Source organism: Danio rerio, chromosome 1 (assembly GCF_052040795.2).
Source record: "Danio rerio strain M-AB ecotype USA chromosome 1, GRCz13ab, whole genome shotgun sequence".
Classification (NCBI taxonomy): domain Eukaryota; kingdom Metazoa; phylum Chordata; class Actinopteri; order Cypriniformes; family Danionidae; genus Danio; species Danio rerio.
This window is the reverse complement of record NC_141021.1, coordinates 32,897,462-32,917,379: the sequence shown is the minus strand read 5'-3', so window position 1 is coordinate 32,917,379 and position 19,918 is coordinate 32,897,462. Positions and strand designations below refer to the sequence as shown.

At 35.7% G+C, this 19,918-nt stretch overlaps 1 protein-coding gene across 2 annotated transcripts in view; it reads right to left on the bottom strand.

Annotated features, from left to right (window-relative positions):
- The window catches only part of vps8 (VPS8 subunit of CORVET complex), a 227,585-nt gene that overhangs the window by 192,735 nt on the left and 14,932 nt on the right, over positions 1–19,918 (bottom strand). For both annotated transcript variants that reach the window (XM_087236397.1, NM_001080616.3), the window contains 6 exon segments: positions 18,076–18,183; positions 15,070–15,150; positions 14,812–14,982; positions 9,635–9,709; positions 444–479; positions 262–352 (listed from right to left, as the gene is read on the bottom strand). In XM_087236397.1, the coding sequence (XP_087092523.1) occupies positions 262–352; positions 444–479; positions 9,635–9,709; positions 14,812–14,982; positions 15,070–15,150; positions 18,076–18,183 (562 nt within the window).

Below are 19,918 nucleotides of genomic sequence, written 5' to 3'. Positions count from 1 at the left end.
TATATGGTTTACAGTTTTAAACAAATTTGCATACTGATTTGGGTATTACAGGTATTAAACTGTTCTTTTAAACAGGTCTTTTGATATTCAAATTTTGCTATAGGTTAAAAGAAAAAAATACTAATTTTATCAAAGTTAGACAACAAACTAAGAGCTCAGACATGTAAAAGTTTCAGGCATTTTCAGAGAAAATAAGTGTAATTTGGTTTAAAACTTGACAAATGCACACATTTTACAGTTGATGGGAACAGAAGGACCGACCTAATACAGCTTTGGCAGTGCCCTCATGAAAGGACCAGGCAAGAGACAGAGCCTCCATGAACTTCTCCTGCTTCAACAGGTAATCCACACGCTGCAGAATATAAGAATCACTCCATCATCATCAGATTCAATAACGCTTATCTGATATAAAGTCAGTAAAGCATTATAAAATGATGTCTTACCTCACGCCAGTTCCTCAGAGTCATGATGTGCACAGACTATGAAAAAAACAGTATAGTGATTGGTTAACAATTCTTAAAAAGGACCTAACATTAAGAGCAATCTAATAGCTTGGGACAGTGTAAGTTTCTAAGTTGTGCCTGTACTGTATCTTGCCAATCTTGCAAGATATATATATCTCAGAACTTTTGGTGTTTTGGATTAAACTAAACTTTCATATTGCAAATGGAGTTGATATTCTTCTGATATGTGAACGAATTAATAAAAACAAGTATTTACTTTCATTTTTATATAAAAAAGCTGAAAAATGTTAGATGATAAATCCAAAAAATGTGTACTTTGACAGTTGAAATAAATTAACGTTTATTCCAGCACAACCTCACAGCAACTTTTTGATTTAGTGGCTAATTCGTAGGAATTCGTAAGATCTCATTCTTACAATTTGGGATAATTTGCTCATCCCCCAATGAAGGTTGGGTTTATGAGCAGGGTGGATGCCACGTTTCATTTTTAAAACTGTATGAATTCATACAGGCATAAAGGTTAATCAGCAATTATGTCAATCAGTTAAAACAGAACAAATGAATAAACTGTTTAAATAGTTGTTACTAGGGCTGCACGATTAATCAAAAAAAGACTACCATCTCGATTCAACCTTACACACGATCAATTAAGCTTTTCTACGATTCAGCCAATCATATTTTCAAGGTCAGGAGAGAAGCAAAGCAGTCAAACAAGTCTTTACAACAACATTGATATCTTCAAATGGCGTTAAAAGTGTCACATACTGTATTTATAAGGAATAATTCACCCAAAATGTTATTTCTGTTTTCATGTTATGATGTATTTGTGGCCGCGAAATCAGATGCGAACTGACGCAATGTATGTTTACTGGTGCGTGCACGCATGACGCCTACTTAAGTGAACACAACCTGCATAGGCTATGAATAACAGGTAATGAAGTTGTAAATAACGTTCAGTTTGTTGCACAGAGTAGTCGATTGAGGGTCATGCATGAAGTTTGATTTGCATGTATGTGTTTTCTCTGATAGTGAATGCAACCATGAGCCGCACGCGGAAGTGAAAGTGAAACCTGTGCGCACATCATTTAATTGATCACTTCGCATTTTACAGTTATGATTACGACTAGCATTTGATACGTTTTTTTCTTACATACTGTAGCGAACACAGAGTGTTGTGAAAATAAACGTTTACGGTGTCAGAATAACAGCCCTAGCTTATATATAATGTTAAATATAATGCATGAAGGAATCTGATAATGACAAAATTCTAATTTTACCAATGAAAACAAATGGTCTCATAATGTTGTCACATGTCTTAAACATAATAAATCAACTATATAATTATGATTAGTTATATTCTGATGTCATCATTTTTGCTGTGAATTAACAAACAGGACATACTGAAAGTCTGTTCAAGTCCACCATAATGACTTTACAAAATGTAGCATTTTAAGCAACAGTAGACCTACACATAGGCCTATTATTACTATTGTTGTATTACCATATGTTTGAGAATTAACAATAATAATAGGCTAATCATATTAACCTTTATTTTAAATTTACAGAATCGTGAAAAAATCGTGATCTTGATTTTAAGCAAAAAAATCCTGATTTACATTTTTTTCCAGAATCGTGCAGCCCTAGTTGTTACTGTAACTGATTTATATAATGAAAATAATCACATAATTCACATTTCATATAGCTGATAAAATGTATTATATTTATGAACTGTTAGATCACAGTCTTCACAACAGGTAAATAAGATCCAGTTGCAGACTCCTGATCTTGTCAGGCAATGTCAGTTTCTCCAGGTTTTTGGACAACAAGTCAGCAAAGTTTCCAGAACCCAAACCTGTTAACCAGTATACAACTGAAGTAGCAGTCTACCATCAATAAAGGAGTCGACAATAGAAGTAAGCCAGAGAAGAGTAAAAGCAGGAGATGAAGTGATGATAATAAAAGAGCAGCATTTATTGAACAATCTTAGCTGCATGTGGTTCGGTGCGCTCTCATACTTCGTCCGAACAGCACAAACATAAAAAAATGTACATCAGGCCACAAGACTCTCATATCTTATATCTCCACTCATATCTTATATGAGTGGAAGGGAACATTTCATGAAACACCATCAAAATAAGACTAAACAACGGGAAAAGCACTAAAACTAAACAATTAATAAAATCAACAAATCAATAAATTTAATTTTATAAATTGATAAATTAATTTTTAATAAATGAATGACTAAATGAATAACAGATTTAAAATGATTATATAACCATAACTGAAATTATTAATGCAAAACAAATAATAGAAAAAAGAAATAAATAAAAACAAGAACTGATTTTATTTAATGTACACACAATTTATTACAAATTTCAGATTCTACAGAACGAATCTGCAAAAAGTTGCCACTGCTAGTAAAATCTGGCCCTAGTCAGGAAGGAAAATATGTCTGAGCCCTGTGAGGTATATGTATTTGCCATTAAACGTACTGATAGAGCATAAAATTAGACTCATTCATAAAACTGAGGTCACATTAGCTGTTTATTCAAGCACTGGCTGAGCTATTAAATAAGAAGCACAAGTGATACACGGCACAAGAATTAATGTGACCTCCCAGAGCTTGCCCACTACCATGTCTAATGGATAACCCATGGGCAATTTGAATGCAATCCCTCTTTCCAGCCCTCTCTCCAGCTGCCCCGCTCTCCTTCATTTCTCTTTTCTTCCCTCCCACAAGCTGCAGGTAACAGGAAGTTCAGTGAGGACATGGTGGAGAGCAGACCTCAATGAATATTCAGGGTTTGCGTGATGTGCGATTACCATAATAGCACTTGAGTGTGCCAGAGCTCAGTCGCAGGGGTGCTGGAGGAGTCAGCCAAACTTACAGCTCAACGCAAGCAACCCAACATGCGCTACCAGTCTCAGAGTTCACAAGATACCCTTGCAAATCTCATCTATTTATTACAGCAAATCTCATGCATTCACTATAGTGAATGTAAAAAACCTCAGAGGAATATTAGCTGGGCAGATCTGAAAGATTAAGTTAAGAAGGGACGACATGTGGAGTGATATGGCTACCGGCAAAATCCAGAATAATGTAGTTGAGATCAAAAGATTTAATTGCTTTGATATACAAACACCATGAAATCAGCTTTCTAAATGGTGTGAGGAATTCAAGTTTTTTGGCATCAAACCCCTAATAAGTCGACTAAACGTTAGTCAACTAGAAGAGACTGGTTTGAATAAATGTCCATGTTTAAAAGAAAATACAACAAAATGTCATGCAGTCGGTAACAGAAAGTTTGTTTAAAAACCTGGTCTGGCTGATCCACGTGTCAGTAAATAGCAAGTGCGAAATCATTTCTCTTTTATTTTTTCTTCTTGTTGGATGTAATCTTAGGGCTTATGCACAGATTGTTGTAACTACTAAATCATATTGAGAGGAACAGAAATTAATCGATTCAGATGTGTGTTTGAAACTTTAGAAAACTTGCAACCTTAAAGGGCTTTAAAACAAATGTGTGAGCATTTTAGTGACTTTTTCACATCCAGCATTATCTATTGTAGACTGACCATTAATGACAATACTACCGTTTAGAAACTACAGTGGCAACACCAGTATTTTGGAGCCATAGTATCACGATACTATCATAGTACAGGTAAACCGTGGAACCCTAATCCAGACGCATTGATTTCTAAATTACAACTACAACACAACAAAGTTTGGGTACCTTTTATGGCTGTATAGTTTTTTTTTCTTTATAAGAGAAGATTAAAGTGAAATGCCATTCAATTTCTGGAGAAAGATAGACAATGTATTTTTTTCAGACAAACAATCTGTAGTGTAGCAGTATTGAGATGTGTGAAATTACATTGAAACTGAAAAATCGGCTATGCAAAAGTTTGGGCACCTTCTCTTTCATGTGGATTTCAAAACCTGTAGTGCCCTAATGCAGATTGATTACAAAACAAAATTGATTTGAGTGACTCAGTGAACCTTAACAATCAAACCACAGATGCAACCAATAATCAGCTTATTAGTTGTGCTTCTTATTGTGAAAGACAAAGGTGAAAATGGCTAGAATGGTCACAGACAAACTGCAGACCACCTCCAAATAGCTCTAGGAACATCTTGCTGCTGATAATTTCATTGTAAATCATTCCACATTCCAGCACACTTTTTTTACAAATAACAGCTCAATGGAAGGTGGTGCAGAAGAAGCCTTTTCTGCATTCAACCAACAAGAAAAGTCATTTGAGGTATGCAAAGGCTCATCAGGACAAGCCTAAATCATTTTGGAAAAATATACTGTGGACACAAGCCACAACCATAGAGGCTTTGCATCAAGAAAAAAAAAACACAGCAGTCCAGGAGAAGAACCTACTCCCTACTGTAAAATATGGTGGAGGGTCAATCGTGTAGTGGGGATGTGTGCCAAGCACAGGTACTGGACACCTTGTCAGAAATGAAGGTTGCATGAATTCCACCTAGTATCAGCAGATTCTGAAGAACAATGTTTAGGATTCAGTCAAGAGGCTGAAGTTACAGCAGGGTTGGATGATTAAGCAGGACAATGACTGCTCAGACGTGAAACAATGTTCTAGAATGGCTATCTCAGTCCCCAGACTTGAACTTCATAGGGAATGGATTTATTTAAAAATGGCCATTATGCTCGGCACCTATCAAACCTGAATGGGGGAAATTTTGCAAGAAAGAATGGTCCACGATGCCTTCAGTGAAAATTCAGGGCTAATAAAAGCATCTAAATGCTTCTATTACAGCAAAAGGTGGCATAAAAAAAGATGTCATTATTCTGTTAGGGTGTCCACATTGTTGCACCTGTCTGTTATGTCAGAAGTGAAAGGTTCCTTTTTTCAAGGGAATAAAATATATCCAAGTAAAATTGCTGATTTGAAAGGCCAGCAGTCTATGTCTTGCAATTATAAAAATTATAAGGGGTACCCAAACCTTTGCATAAAACTGTACATTCTACACAGTATGAACGTGAGTCGTATGAATGGAACTCGGATGTACTGCATTAGCAATTTGTCATTATCATGTGACCTTAATCAAAACAACTTCATGGACAACAAGCAATCTGGCTTTAAGAAAGGCCACTCAACTGAGACTGCCCTGCTCTCGGTCATGGGGGATCTCAGACTGGTTAAAGCAGACTCTAAATCATCAGTCCTTATCTTGCTGGATTTGTCAGCTGCTTTTGACACTGAACCTACGCTTGAGTCACTGGGCTTTGCAGGCACTGTTATTCAGTGGTTCAGATCTTACCTCTCTGACAGGTCATTTAGAATGTCTTGGAGGGGAGAGGTGTCCAACCTACAGCATCTACATCTTTAGGATCAGTCATCCAGAAATATGGATTGTCCTACCACTGCTATGCTGATGATACCCAGCTATACCTCTCTTTTCACCCTGATGATCCCTCGGTTCTAGCTCGCATTTTAATCTGCCTGTTGGACATTTCACACTGGATGAAAGATCATCATCTTCAGCTTAACCTCACGAAAACGGAAATGTTTGAAGTTTCTGCCAACCCAACTCTACATTATAACTTTTCAATCCAGATGGATGGAGCAAACCTTTACTGCATGCAAAACGGTGAAAAGCCTTGGAGTAATGATTAATGACCAACTAAACTTCTCTGACCACATTTCTAGAATTGCTCGATCTTGCAGATTCGCACTCTATAACATCAGAAAGGTCCGACCCTTCCTCTATTGCAACTCTCTACTAGCCGGGTTTCCACCAAACTCTATCAAACCTCTTCAGCTGCTTCAGAACCTAGCAGCACGAGTGGTCTTTAATGAACCTAAAAGAGCACGTCACTCCGCTACTCATCCGTTTGCACTGGCTGCCAGTTGCTGCTCGCATCAAATTCAAAGCTCTGATGTTTGCTTACAAAGCAACTTCTGGCTTTGCTCCTTCTTATCTGCTCTCACTTCTGCAGATTAATGTGCCCTCCAGAAACTTGCATTTTGTGAATGAACATCGCCTCGTGGTTTCATCCCAAAGAGGGAAGTAATCACTTTCCCGAACTCTCGCATTCCATCTTCCCAGTTGGTGGAATAAACTCCCTAACTGCATCAGAAGAGTCACTTGCTGTCTTTAAGAAACGACTAAAAACTCAACTATTTAGTCTCCACTTCCCTTCCTAATCTGCAATTGCCTCTCTGGCTCCACCGCTTACTGTATTACAAAAAAATAATAATAATATATTAAAATAAATAACTTATGTTTTGCTTCTTACACTTTACATACCTGAAACTTGCCTACGGCACTTATTCATTGTTGCTCTTATAGTTGTGTAAATTGCTTCCTTGTCCTCATTTGTAAGTCGCTTTGGATAAAAGCATCTGCTAAATGACTAAATGTAAATGTAAATCCCCTACCCACGTCAATTGCTTCGATTCGCTTCACTCCCATTCATGAATTCTCTTGTGAGGCATCATAGGATAGCGCAGCATCCATCGGATGTGCACTTCAGAGTTTCGCCAGATGTAGTAGGTCATGCAAGTACTTCTGGAATACTTTTTTTTCGAATACTATAAATGCATGCGCAACGCTCGCCCCCCTCCGAACTTATCCATTGCAGTGGCAATGAGCATAACAACAGAAGAGTTTTGAAAATAAAACTAGATTTTTTTTTACCCTTACTATATCTTTCACTTGATGATCTTCCATTCTTTATCAATGAGGTTAATGGTTGCATTTTATTTGACAGTATGTGTAATTACTAAAAAAAGTACTGGGATAAAAATTGTATCTAACTATATGGGTTAATGTTAGGTTCAGGGGGAGATTTAATATGTGGTTTTACCTAAGGTAAGTACATAACATAGACTTGTGATACACGACTGCAAAAAAAAATGCCACCAGGTTAACAGACATCGAAAAATAAAAACAAACCAAGGCAAACCAGAATAATTTTTCATGGTGATCACTTAACGATAAAATGAAATGACAATTTTAAATAAAATCAAAGATCAAGCATTTTTCATAATAAATATTTAGTATTTACACCTCTTTTTTGTTGCTCTAGTACTTGGATTGGCCACAGACTTTTGAAGGAAAATAAAAAGTCACATGCTGACTGCTGTGATGTGCCAGATGCCGTAGCATCAGTATTCTGACGATTTTGTTAAATTAGACATAGATTCACAGCTAAGTGTATCTATTTGATTAATGGTGTAGGCGCCCAAAGCACAGTGTGTTGTCATTTTAAAGAGACCGTTATTAAAAAGTTTTTCATTTTGTTCTAAAAGGCTTGGAATGAGAACCCTGCAGACAAATATCAAAGACGCCATAGAATAGAAACTGTATGCAAGGGCATAGTTAAGTACATGGAAAAGACATAACAAACAGCATTGTTGTCTTTATCTCATCAGACATAAAAAAATTTTAATAGTTCATAGTGTTACCTGATTTATTACTTTTTTGTACACTATCGCTTCAAATGATACCATTAGAAAATCAGTCAAAAGTTTACAAAAGAGAGAGATTTAAATGACAGGTTTAAACAGGTACGTGTCTTCCTGCTTGCATTCCAATCGAACAGGTGTAAACAGGAGATCTTAGGTGTATAAAGGAGTAACAATGAGGTTAATTCTAACTGCATTTATCTTTGCTAACATATACTTTTTATAACATTAGCTGTCATCAAACGCCTGTTCTCCAATGATCCATAAATCATGAGTCACCTTAGACATAGCTTCTTCATCCGAACTTGTTTTCAAATAACTTGGCAGCAATAGCACAATTATCTGTCTGCATGCATTTTTTTTTAGAAAAATCTGCAACGTTATTAAAAACTTTAAGAATGCAGGAGTGAACCTCACATACTGAAATGAAATCGTTCTCACGGTAAACTACTTGAACTTATTTGGACTGACTTATTGTTTGTTTAAATTGAGTTTCTTTATCCTTTTAACCCTTGTGTATTGTTTATTATGTTCATGACAGTTTTTGCCTCATTGATTTAATCATGCATTCTTGATTGTAGGTGGCTTTCCCTATTAGGAAGAGATAAACTTCATTTTTACTGTAGATCATCGATTGGCAGCATTAACCCTTTAGATAGGCTTGTACAAAAATGTTTCTGACTTTTATATGGAATTCTACGGCATAAAACAGCAAATCATAGTATGTGTGCAGAACTATACTTACTAAGGTCGGAGAGTAAAGCTGCTTATTTTTTATTTACTTAAACATATCAAGGTAAGTGTACAAAGGTCTGTCTTGCACTCTCACACACGCCCACACAAACACTTATACTTCATATAATATTTTTTTATCCAGAAATTAGCCCTTTTTAGCACTGCAACTGAAGATCAATAGTAAAACAAATGTAAATTTACCTTATCCCATAAAGGAAACTCTGGATCAATCAAGACTTATGATTATTCGGTGTCATGGATTTGCAATCAAAAAATCTTATTATAATGAAAGTCAATAGGGGGAAAACAGCTACAGACATAACTAAAATGGCAGTGTTGAATTTTTGGAAAAGAAATTAAAGCATTTTCCTAAAGTACATGTCAAAATAAGATTCGTCATCAAAAAATATTCCATTTGCTGAAACACAGATGAAGTGTTGGGTAAACTAAGACTCAAAATCACCCCAGAATGGATGAAAACATTCCGAACAGCACATACTGTACGGGCTAAGTGTTTTAATCTATTAAATAAAATAAAAACTGGAAAAAAAGATGTTTGTAATCTTGATGTTAAAACTAATTTAATAAACCTGTTATTGAAAAAAGAATAATTCAGGAACTGTATCAAATTCAAAGCATCAAAAATGTTTTGAACGAGATCCAACCCTACCAACGGTCATTTGAAATTCTTTACAAGTTGGAGAGAAATTTTCTGGAAAGCTCCATTTGGCAAATTAAACTCTGACTTTATCTTGGTGTAATTTTGTTCAATATTATATCATATCTTACAGAATAATTTTACTTGAAATATCATGGCCATTTAAAGCTTTGATGTAACATAATACAATAAAATAAAATCAGAAGATTATGCACAGAAAAGCAAACAATATTGCACAGCATTACATCTAAATTATCCAGGCAGTAAACCATGTAAAGAGCCCATTCTAATGTTTTTGTATTGTGCATGTATTCAGTGTTATAATGAGTGCCTTTACCTTTGTTCCAAGATACATAATCTGGCCCGCATAGCTGCAAACAGACTGGTAACATGTCTTTTCTCCAACTAGAGCCTGAAGATATAAAGAGAAACAGTGGTTTAACATTCAACACTATTCCCAAATACTAAAACCTCATTTATGTGTTGAGGAAAACTGCCAAACTGTAGAGAAACTTTAGAAATATATAATCATATCTCATGAATTGGCACTGGGTTCAGGCTAATGGCCTTTTCATTGACCCTTGAGCCTTAAATCTCTGTTCTCATAACCTTGTCTCAGCCTCAGGCATACTCTCTATTAGATGGTAAAGTATTCTTGCTGGCCACAAATGACAATTGCATTTCTTCAAGACTCAAGATAGATTTTTTCTTCCACACTATCAGCACTCAGGTTGTTAAATGGGAGCATACACTTCTGTAAAAGCCACAGGTCACTGTAACTTCAAATTATGCCCATTCAACTAAAAAAACCATGCTCATAGCCAAAATCTTCCTTAGCTCCACCAATTAGAAAAGTTTTTACCTTAGAAATGACAACTGTGTGCAAAAATATTACAGAAATGGAAAAGATCTTAGGATACCAAAACACTTTATTACAAATTATCTTGAAAACTATGAAGATGGCAAGTAAGAAGAGTATTACCAGATACTGGTATAAGCATCACACCCCCTCTATTGTTGTTTGGATAGAAATTTTGAAGGAAATAAGCAACATGGAAGAATTGACATTTTGACTTAAAAAGGACTTATTTCTAAAGCACTGGAAGAAATGGATTGATTACTGCAATGTTAACAATTGCTGAAAGCATTGAATCTGTAACAAAGTAACCCCCTCAATGTTGTGTCTTTAATTACTAATTATTATTTTGTATTTGTTAATTATTTCTTGTGCAACACTGTAAAATTACATATTTTCAAATGTAAAATGTTTAAAAAAAATTTTTAAATCTCAATAAAAATTAAAGTAATAAAAAAAGAAATGATACTTGCGGCAAAAGATTTTATTGCCAATTTTTATGAAAAACAGTGACTGCCTATATAATAACACATATGTATTCTTGAATAAAGTTTCATAAAGTAAAATTTTAGATACTTAAATTGAAATGCATATTAACATTTTGAATCACACCACATCTGAAGCTGTTGTTGTGATTTTAATTTTATTATTTTTGCAGTTGTTTTGTGCTATTTTTCATATATATTTACCTCTGTTTAGTTAAACACCCCATATTATGGATTTTTGAAAATGCCCTTCCATGTAGCGTGTAACACAGCTCTAAGTGAAGTGAAATATCCAGCTAAGGCTTAAATCTGTAAGTGTGCAGTGTTTAAAACTGTTGATTCATCTATGAAAGTCGACTTATAGTGCTTTAAACGAGTCGCCTTGATAACGAGTCATTAGGTGTTTCGCCATGACGTACTATTGAAACCAAGTTATTCACGTGCACGCGCAAACTCGGGAGATTTGAAACCTGCGGCCTCGCCCTCTAACACAGAAACCCACACACACACACACACACACACACACACAAACATGTTGGTCGATTGAAGTCACACTGCAGATGGATATTATTGAGTCTACCCAAAAATGAAACCTCAGCATAAGCCCAGCTTTAAGCAGTTGGAAACTACTGGAAACTTCTGGAAACTACATGCTACAAAGAATGCTTCTTTGGTAAGGGAGGATCAGTAAAGACAACTGATTGGACATGTCAGGACATGGATCAGTTTCTTCCTCCATTTATCAAGTGTAAGTACGTGTGATTAAAGTTGTTGCCTCGTTTACTCTAGCTTGCAAATGTATTTAGTTGTGATTTGTTACTTGTAATCGCGTGTACTGTATCAGGTTAATTTGCTATATTCTGATATCGCGTGCAAAGGCAGTTTCTCAAAATAAAATATACTGTGTTTGAAAGCAAAAAAGTTTAGTTTATTATGCAGACATTTAAAAAGATTTTATTTTTCAGCAGTAACCACAATACTATCAAACCATGATATTGTTATCCAAGATTATCATTCCATCAGAATCTTATACCGGCCCATGACTAGAAGAGAGCTTTTAAAATTCCAAGATATTCCAGAGATTTCATGACCCATAGGAACATGATTCACGTAAAAACTTTGTATCATGCATCTAAAGTTGGGCTCACCCTGTACCTTCTTTATAGCCCTTTAAAACTGTGGCTGTACAATTGTCAGACAGCACAAACATTATCCTTATGTCACACTGTGAAATCTCAGTTGTCATAATGTCAGACCATATGACAATCAACATCAGAAAGATCAGACCCTTCCTCACCGAAGAGACGGAGTAGCTTCTGGTCCAAGCACTCCTCATTTCTAGACTGGACTACTATGATGATTTCTTAGCTTGACTTCCATCATCCACTTTGAAACCTCTGCAAGTGATCCAAAAGAGTGCAGCTTATCTGTTCTTCAATGAGCCCAACAGAGACCATGTCCTTAAATCCTTGCACTGGCTACTGATTGATGCTCGCGTTAAATTCAAAACATTGGTTCTTGCATACAGAATGGCAATAGACTCTGCACCCTTACTTTCACAAATCTATATCCCCCAAATGAAGCTTTTGTTTAAAAAGTGAGTTCAGCCTTGTGGTACTATTACAAAGAGACTCTGGGCTCTATTTTAACTATCTAAGTGCAAATTTTATAGCACATGGAGCAAAAGCAGTAAGGGCATGTTCAAATACACTTTTGCTATTTAAGGACGGAAAAATACGCTCTGCGCCCTGGCATATGGTCTAACAGGGTTGTGCTTATTCTCTTAATGAGTTTTGGGTGTATTTTGAGCATAAAACCATAGTTGTATTTCCCATTCCCTTAAGGAGTTAGTTGTGTCGCATTTGCTATTTGGCGCATTTGCTATTACATGGCTGACTTTGAAAGTGAAAAAAACTGAACTCTTCACTGAACACTTCACTAGCAAGAAAACAGTTTGGCCCACTTCCAATTCTACCCCTTAAACTTTATCCTTACTTAACTGGAACACCCCTACCCCTTCAGGTGAATTTGCAAAATGAGGCGTAGGGGTGTCCCCATTCTCTTTAGCTTAAAGACGTACACTGTAAAACCCAACTGTCAACTTTATCAAATGAAATGAGTGTAGTCAACTTAAAATTTACTGAAAGTTAATTCTACTCATTTAAAAAAGGTTTTGAACTTAGTGTTAAAGGTAGTGACTTAATTAATTACCTCATTACTTCAACTTAAATGGAGTATGTTCACAGTTCCTAAATAGATTAGTTTTTTAACTCAAATGGTTTAAAGCACTCGGTTTTCTCAAACAGTTTAGTTGCCTTATTGGGTGTTACAGTACTCAGTTGGTTTGAGTTCTCTTCATTTATAGGGTTTTACTGTGCTCAAATTGCTTTGTTTACTAAAATGGATAGGTTAATTATAGGTATAGGTTAATTGAGTTTACAGTACTCGTTTGGATTAGTTTTTTAACTCAAATGGTTTGTTGCAATAAGTTTCCTCAAATTGTTTGGGTTTTACAGTGTAGGGAATTGAAATTGGGCCAAAAACAGACCATTTGTGCAAGGATGAAGAATGACCCTCCTCTGTTCTGCCTCTTTACTTTCTCTTTACTTTACTTCTTTACTTTTGTGAAGTAAGGAAATGGTGGAAACTCACTCCACTGAAGATATCCATTAGCCTACATAATTAATTTCTTAATTTTTTTTGTTAAGCCCAAAGATTTGTTGTCAGCTCTAATTTCCATCAAACGAATAAATAAACAATAATAACAAAGTGTGGTCAAAAAAACATTGTCCAAACACACTTCATATTCTTATGCCCCATTTGGTGATGCATATGTTTCCCAACACTCGACAGGTGGACAAATCTAATCTAATTTTTTTTTCTATGTAAAGATATTTTTGTACTGCTGTACATCCTGTGTATATTAAGTAATGTGTAAGTGTTTGGGCCTGGATAGGTGCATAACTAACACACTCTGCACTGGACTGTCGCCACCTATTTCAGTTCCTCAAAATAGCAACGTGGCAACGAAGCACCTTAAAACACCTTATTTTTAGACCAGCATGCCCATGATTTCACAAAGTGCCACAAATGTATTAGCTATTTAAACAATGAGGCACAAAATATGAAAATTACAGTGGCGCTGGTCTGAAAATAGCAACAAACCGCACTATACACATCTAGTGCCAGGTGTATGATATAGCTATAAATCACTTTTCAGAATCTTTTTATTTAATGTTCTTTACCAGTGGAATGATTTCCTAGCTAAATTTAAAAGACACATTAAACACATCTTATACCTGAACACTTAACTTACAAATAAATTTAAAAAAAATTTAATCCTTACCTACTCTTGCTTGTCTAACAGAATCAGAAGCTTTATAATATTATCACTTGATAAGAGCATTCTCTGGGCGGTCCGGTTTCCCACACAAGTCCAAAGACATGCGCTATAGGTGAATTAGGTAAGCTAAATTGTCTGTAGTATATGTGTGTATCTTCTTATCCTCCAGGTTGGGAGTTGAGTGACATGTTACGGAACACCAACGTGGTGCGGCTAAATATCAACTTTGATATAAATGGCCCTAGGAGTAAGTAATGGGATATATTTAATTACATTTAGTGTAATTAAAATAAGATAATGTTTTAACTGATAGGATGCAAAAATAAGGTAAATTAGACCAAGATCAAGTAACATATATTTAATACTCAGGATACCACCTCATTTTGCAGCCATGAAAAACCCTATGAAATGTGCAAAATCTCCAACGCTCTCTTTTTCTCTCACCAAGCCATTTCCTTTCTAGAGCTCCAACTGATTCTTGTTTTGACAGTCATCATAAGAGCAGTCAAACGCTGTAAAGCATCTCAAACATTTTGAAACAATTTGACTGCAGTGGTCATTAAATGGCTGTAGGTAAACATGTCAGACCAGCGATCTAATGTTACAGATTTAGCCAAAAATTTTCAATATTTACACTTATTCTCAGAAAACCAAATTGGGCCAGAATCCTAAAGTAGTAAGCACATATTTGGCTAGTTTATTCAAGAATACCAATTGTTGACTGAAACATTGTATGTGGAGAAAATATATATATATATACATTGCACAATAAGCTATATGTACCAGACCAAATGGTGAACACTGTGGCATCTCATGATATTGGCCCTTACCAGTGCTTGGCTGACATTTCCACCAGTGGCGAGGGATTTGAAATGGCTGCTATTGTATACCAGCTGAAGCTCAGCCATGTCCACGGTTTCCAGCTCCTCCTGACTGGGTCTGTCCACCACTCGCAGTTTTTCTGTGCTGTCCATCAACACAATCGTCCGGGGGTTTATCCACTGCCAAGAGACAAGGGAGACCATGAAACAGCATACTGCCATGAAGGTAATCAAACTCAGATGATTGCTGGTAATAGTCTGACTCACGCTCAGACTGATTAGGTCACAGTTTAGTTGAAGCTGCCTTTGTTTGATGACATGGATGGTGCCAGACTCGTCTTTTTTAACCTAAGCACAAAAATAACACAGTGCGTTAATTGTTTTATGACCTTTATTTTAGGGTGAAGTATGTTGTTGTTCCACTAGAGGCACTAATTAGATTAATGGCTTGTTTTGAATCTAATTTGTTGAACCAGTCCTCTAGTTTCTCACTTTTCAGACCAAAGGGTCCAGATTCGGCTAGCTAGCATAGTCAAGCATGTTGTGCTATTAAATATTATTGCCACCCAGTCTGGTTACAAAAAAACAACTTTGCGTAGCAAATATTTCATGTAATAATGAATTAATTCATTTATTATATAGTTTTTTTTATTATTTATTGATTAACATTAAGTTTTCTACAAACATACATTACTGATTTAGTTTTTTTTTTTGTAAAGTGTCGATGGCTTTTATAAAATGACTGACCACATTGTACTAATGATATTAAATAATCATATTTTAAACTTTAGTTTATATGTAATGTAGATGCGTGAACATAAACAACAATCCCAAAAAGGGAGAAATTGGCTTTTTCAGGAGTTAGCTTAGCAAAGTCTACAGCGAACAAAGTTTGGGGACAACACAAAATTACATTTTATTTATTTATTTATTTAGAATTTTTTAAACAGGAAAAGATTTCCCAGAGATGGGTTGTGGTTGAAAGGGAATCCACGACGTAAAAACGTGCTGGATAAGTTGGCGCTTCATACCGATGTGGCGACACCAGATTAATAAAGGGACTAAGCTAGAAGAAAATGAATGATTGAATAAACAGGAAAAGATTAAAAGATAATCGGGCCTGACTCAGCATGGATGCTTTGTTTTAGCAGGTTCCTGCTCTGCAGAACATATAAACATACAGAGACACCTGCCATCTCATCCATTAACACATGAGAACAGTACAAACAATCACCAAACTTACAAAATAGAGGGAAGAAAGCTTTTAACTCAGTGGCTACAGCGATAGTGGACCATCAGGTGACAAGCATTCAGGCTGGTGAGATCACAAATGCTTCAGGTTACACGCATTCACCACGCGCATACACTCCGTGAGGTGAAGGGGCATAGCTAGAGGTGCTGTAATGTTATAGCAGAGACTGCTACAATGTTTCTGTATTTGGCCTTCCAAAGGGCATGACACAAAGAGAGAAGTCCTTACAATTTAATGTTAATTATGCTTTAAAGAATTATAAATATATAGCTAGTATTTGACAAAGGACAGTTTCCAGAATCTCTCCCAGTTCAGTGCTGGATTCAGCAAAAAACTCAAAGGAGCAGCTCGAACCATAATAGAAGAAGCTGTGGATTATAAGCCACAACCTGTTTTATTTTATATATTTTTATTTTTATTTGTTAAAATTGATTTATTACATGCACAGTTTCTAGCATTAATGGTATGTTTTAGCAAGGTCCTTAACAAGAATATAAATAACAGGAAATGCTGTTTAGCACCATTAACACTTTAGCTACTGTAAGGATGAAAATGATCATATGTATTTGTTTATATGGCAAAACATGTCTTTTTCACCAAGAAGGTCCATACTGATTCCAAAGGCAGAAACTGACTAGATCAGGGCCTGGCGTTTAGACTTTGGGGGTTTCACGATGTGGCAACATTTTTATTGGTCAGTTTGTTTATCTCAGTATTTGGGCTTTGGTCACATGGTCAAGAAAGAAACGAAATAGCTGTTAAACTTTGCTCTGTCTCTTTTCCTGCTCTGAACTATCTTTTCTGACTCTGCTCTCAGGCTCTCTTTGAGGCCTACTCACAATAGGTACAATTATTACAATGCTATATTAGTTATTTTGTAACTAATTCAGTTGTAACCATAGCAAATTATTGTCATTAAATCATTTAATTTTCAAATATTTGTGAATTACTTTTGATTTAACATCAACACTTTATTGTTCCATATTGCAATACAATACAATCACATAATAGCAACGCTCTCGCACATTTGAAGCTATTAATACTGCCCTTATTTCCATTTTTGTTATAAGATTGCAGAAGGATGGTTTGACTAGAAATGTACAGTTAGCTAGTTACAAACCCATTCCTTACACTAAAATTTGATGTTTATCCATCAAACCCCTGTAAACACCCACAATCTTGTAGGAGCATCACGCTATTGTCCGGTAATGTGGAGCTGATCCGCGAACCACAGCACATTATGCTAGCTGACCAATCAGAGCCTCTTAAGGGCAGGCCTTTCAGATAAACTAGGACAGTCGTTTGACAGTCGTTTTCATGTTAGCGGAGTAGCTGTATATAATTACAGTAAGATTTTTTAAAAAATAACGTGATTTTTTACAAATTTAGCATGAGCACACATTGCTTTGCATCTTTTAAACACAACCAAGCCTTACGCCCCATTCACACGGTGCATCAGCTTCAACGCTTCCTATTCACTTTGAATGGGTGATTTCAGGCGTTGCCAAACTGCATTGTGGATCCGTCGGCGCCACTTCAGTGGCATTGCTTGCTGCAGAAGTTGGGACTTGCTCAACTTTTTAAGCGAAAAAGGAAGCGTCAGCCTATCAGACCGCTGTATGCAAATCAGCTCAGATAGTGGCCTATTGCTGACTTATTTCATTGGCTGACGCTGCTATGACGATCGTGTCGGTCCCAACTTCCGACACGCCCTCTGTCAAGCGCTGAAGCCCCGTGTGAATGGTCGTTAAAATGCAAATCAATAACAACCAGTTTCCAAAATTCTATAAAATCTTCTTTTTAGTTCAACAGAAGAAAACTATTGAAATAAGTATCCCTTTAACATCAATTATATCCATGGCATGACTTCATTTAACATAATAATAATATCCCCAAACTCCCACCACAAGTGTGTGTCCAGCCACTTAAAATGTTCAAGCATAAAAGAAATGGCACACTTTAAGCATTAAAGTACCTTTAATTGTATTTATCAATTTTAAAATAGCATTGCTCAAACAGACCAGTAGGAAGTGGATGGTGTCTCCTCTACAGAAAGCCAGAACTGGGTTGATTGCTTTCTGTGCAGCCACAAACTGCCAAGCCAACAAGGGTACGCTTGCAGGATCCGTCTGCATTCAAAAACATGTAAAAACACATGAGATATTTAGAATTGCAATTATTAAAGTCCAAACCAAAGACACTGTTAGCCTGCTACTCCCTTGTTAGTGCTATATAATATTCTAACTGCCACTCTTCTTACTGCTTTTTAAACTTTGGTTGTAATTGGCATCTTTTCCTACCGGCTGAAATAAGCATCACTACTCATTACACTGACTTTTCTATGAGAACAAGTTGCAAAGAAAATGTTTGGCACCTCTGAACTTCACCATAAATACAATCAATAACACAAAGGCGAAATTGAGTGATATTAACATGCTAATGCGCAGCTGCTCTGTAGTAAAAAAATCTAATTTAGCTAAATTTAATTGAACAGAACAACCTTCACACAAGCTTAAAGGAGACAACAGGCCAAATGGATGCAATATAACTGTCACACAAAGACCAGGATTACCCCTTTTGTATGCTGCAAATGTGGACTTGTTTCAGGTTTCTTATAGGCAGTATTTATTTTAATTTTAAAGCAGTCTTATGTTGCTGGGAAATATTTTAGTCAAAATGCACTTTATTTGTTAAAATTACAGATTTTTTATGCCAAAAATTATTTGAAGATTAAGTCAAGTTTATTGAAGACATTCAGAAAATGTCCTACTGTAAATAAATCAAAAATATTTTTGTTAATAAAAACATACTTCGTTTAGACAACTTCAAAGATGATTTTCTTAATATTTAAATTGTTCAGAACCTTCAGATTCAGGATATTTAAATAGTTGTATCCCAGCCAAATATTGTCATATTTTAGGAAACCACTTATTAAAGGTGCAGTAGGTCTTCAGAAACATTTTTGTTGTGCTGCTTGAAAGTCTCTTCACATTCCAATAGTTACGATTAAAGTAAATGATCTAAATGTATTTATATGTATTTTTATATTCTGGGTGAGACATAAAACTAATGTTGGGCAGACAATTCCCATAATGCTGATAAGTAGCCCAAACTGTCTGTCAACAAATGTAGATTTGTACATCTGCGCAGCCATTCATGCAGATCTAAAGTTTATATGTGCATGTGCGCTGCATTCACCTGGACACTAGAGCGAGAGCGGTAAAAACAAATGCTGAATCAAAACTTTTTAAAATCCTGAATCAACATTGGAGTTACTTTTGCATGCTGAAGGAAGGATGACACCATGGCTGAAGTATTTCTTTTAGCCAGATAATGTTATGTTTTAAAACTACTTTAGTCATGCAAAGCGGATATAGATTGTGTTGTTTTATGAATGGGTTATATGCACAGAAGTGTTGTTCAGCCAATGAAATCATCCGGTGAAAGATTGATAGGACTATTTTCCGTTTCAATTTACAGCATTAATGATGTAGATTTTTATGTAGTTTAACAACAAAACATAAATAAATAGTGATATTCCGCCTAGCCTGCTTTACTGAGATGAAGTTGGTTTTATATTCACATAACATTGGTTCATTTTTGAACAATGGCAACTTGCGACAGGCTTCCTATATTTTTTACCATGCTACTTTACATATTCGGTATTAAATAGCATGCTTAGTATCAAATTTAATTCCGGCCAACCACTAAGCATACAGTAGTGGTTTTAGGACAACTCATGTGAGAAAGTGAGACTTTGCATGCATGAAATATTGAACATTACAAGTTTTGCTTGCTAAACAACTGAAAACATGCTAAATATAATACAGTTTTTCGTTCAGAATTGTAGTATTATAACATACT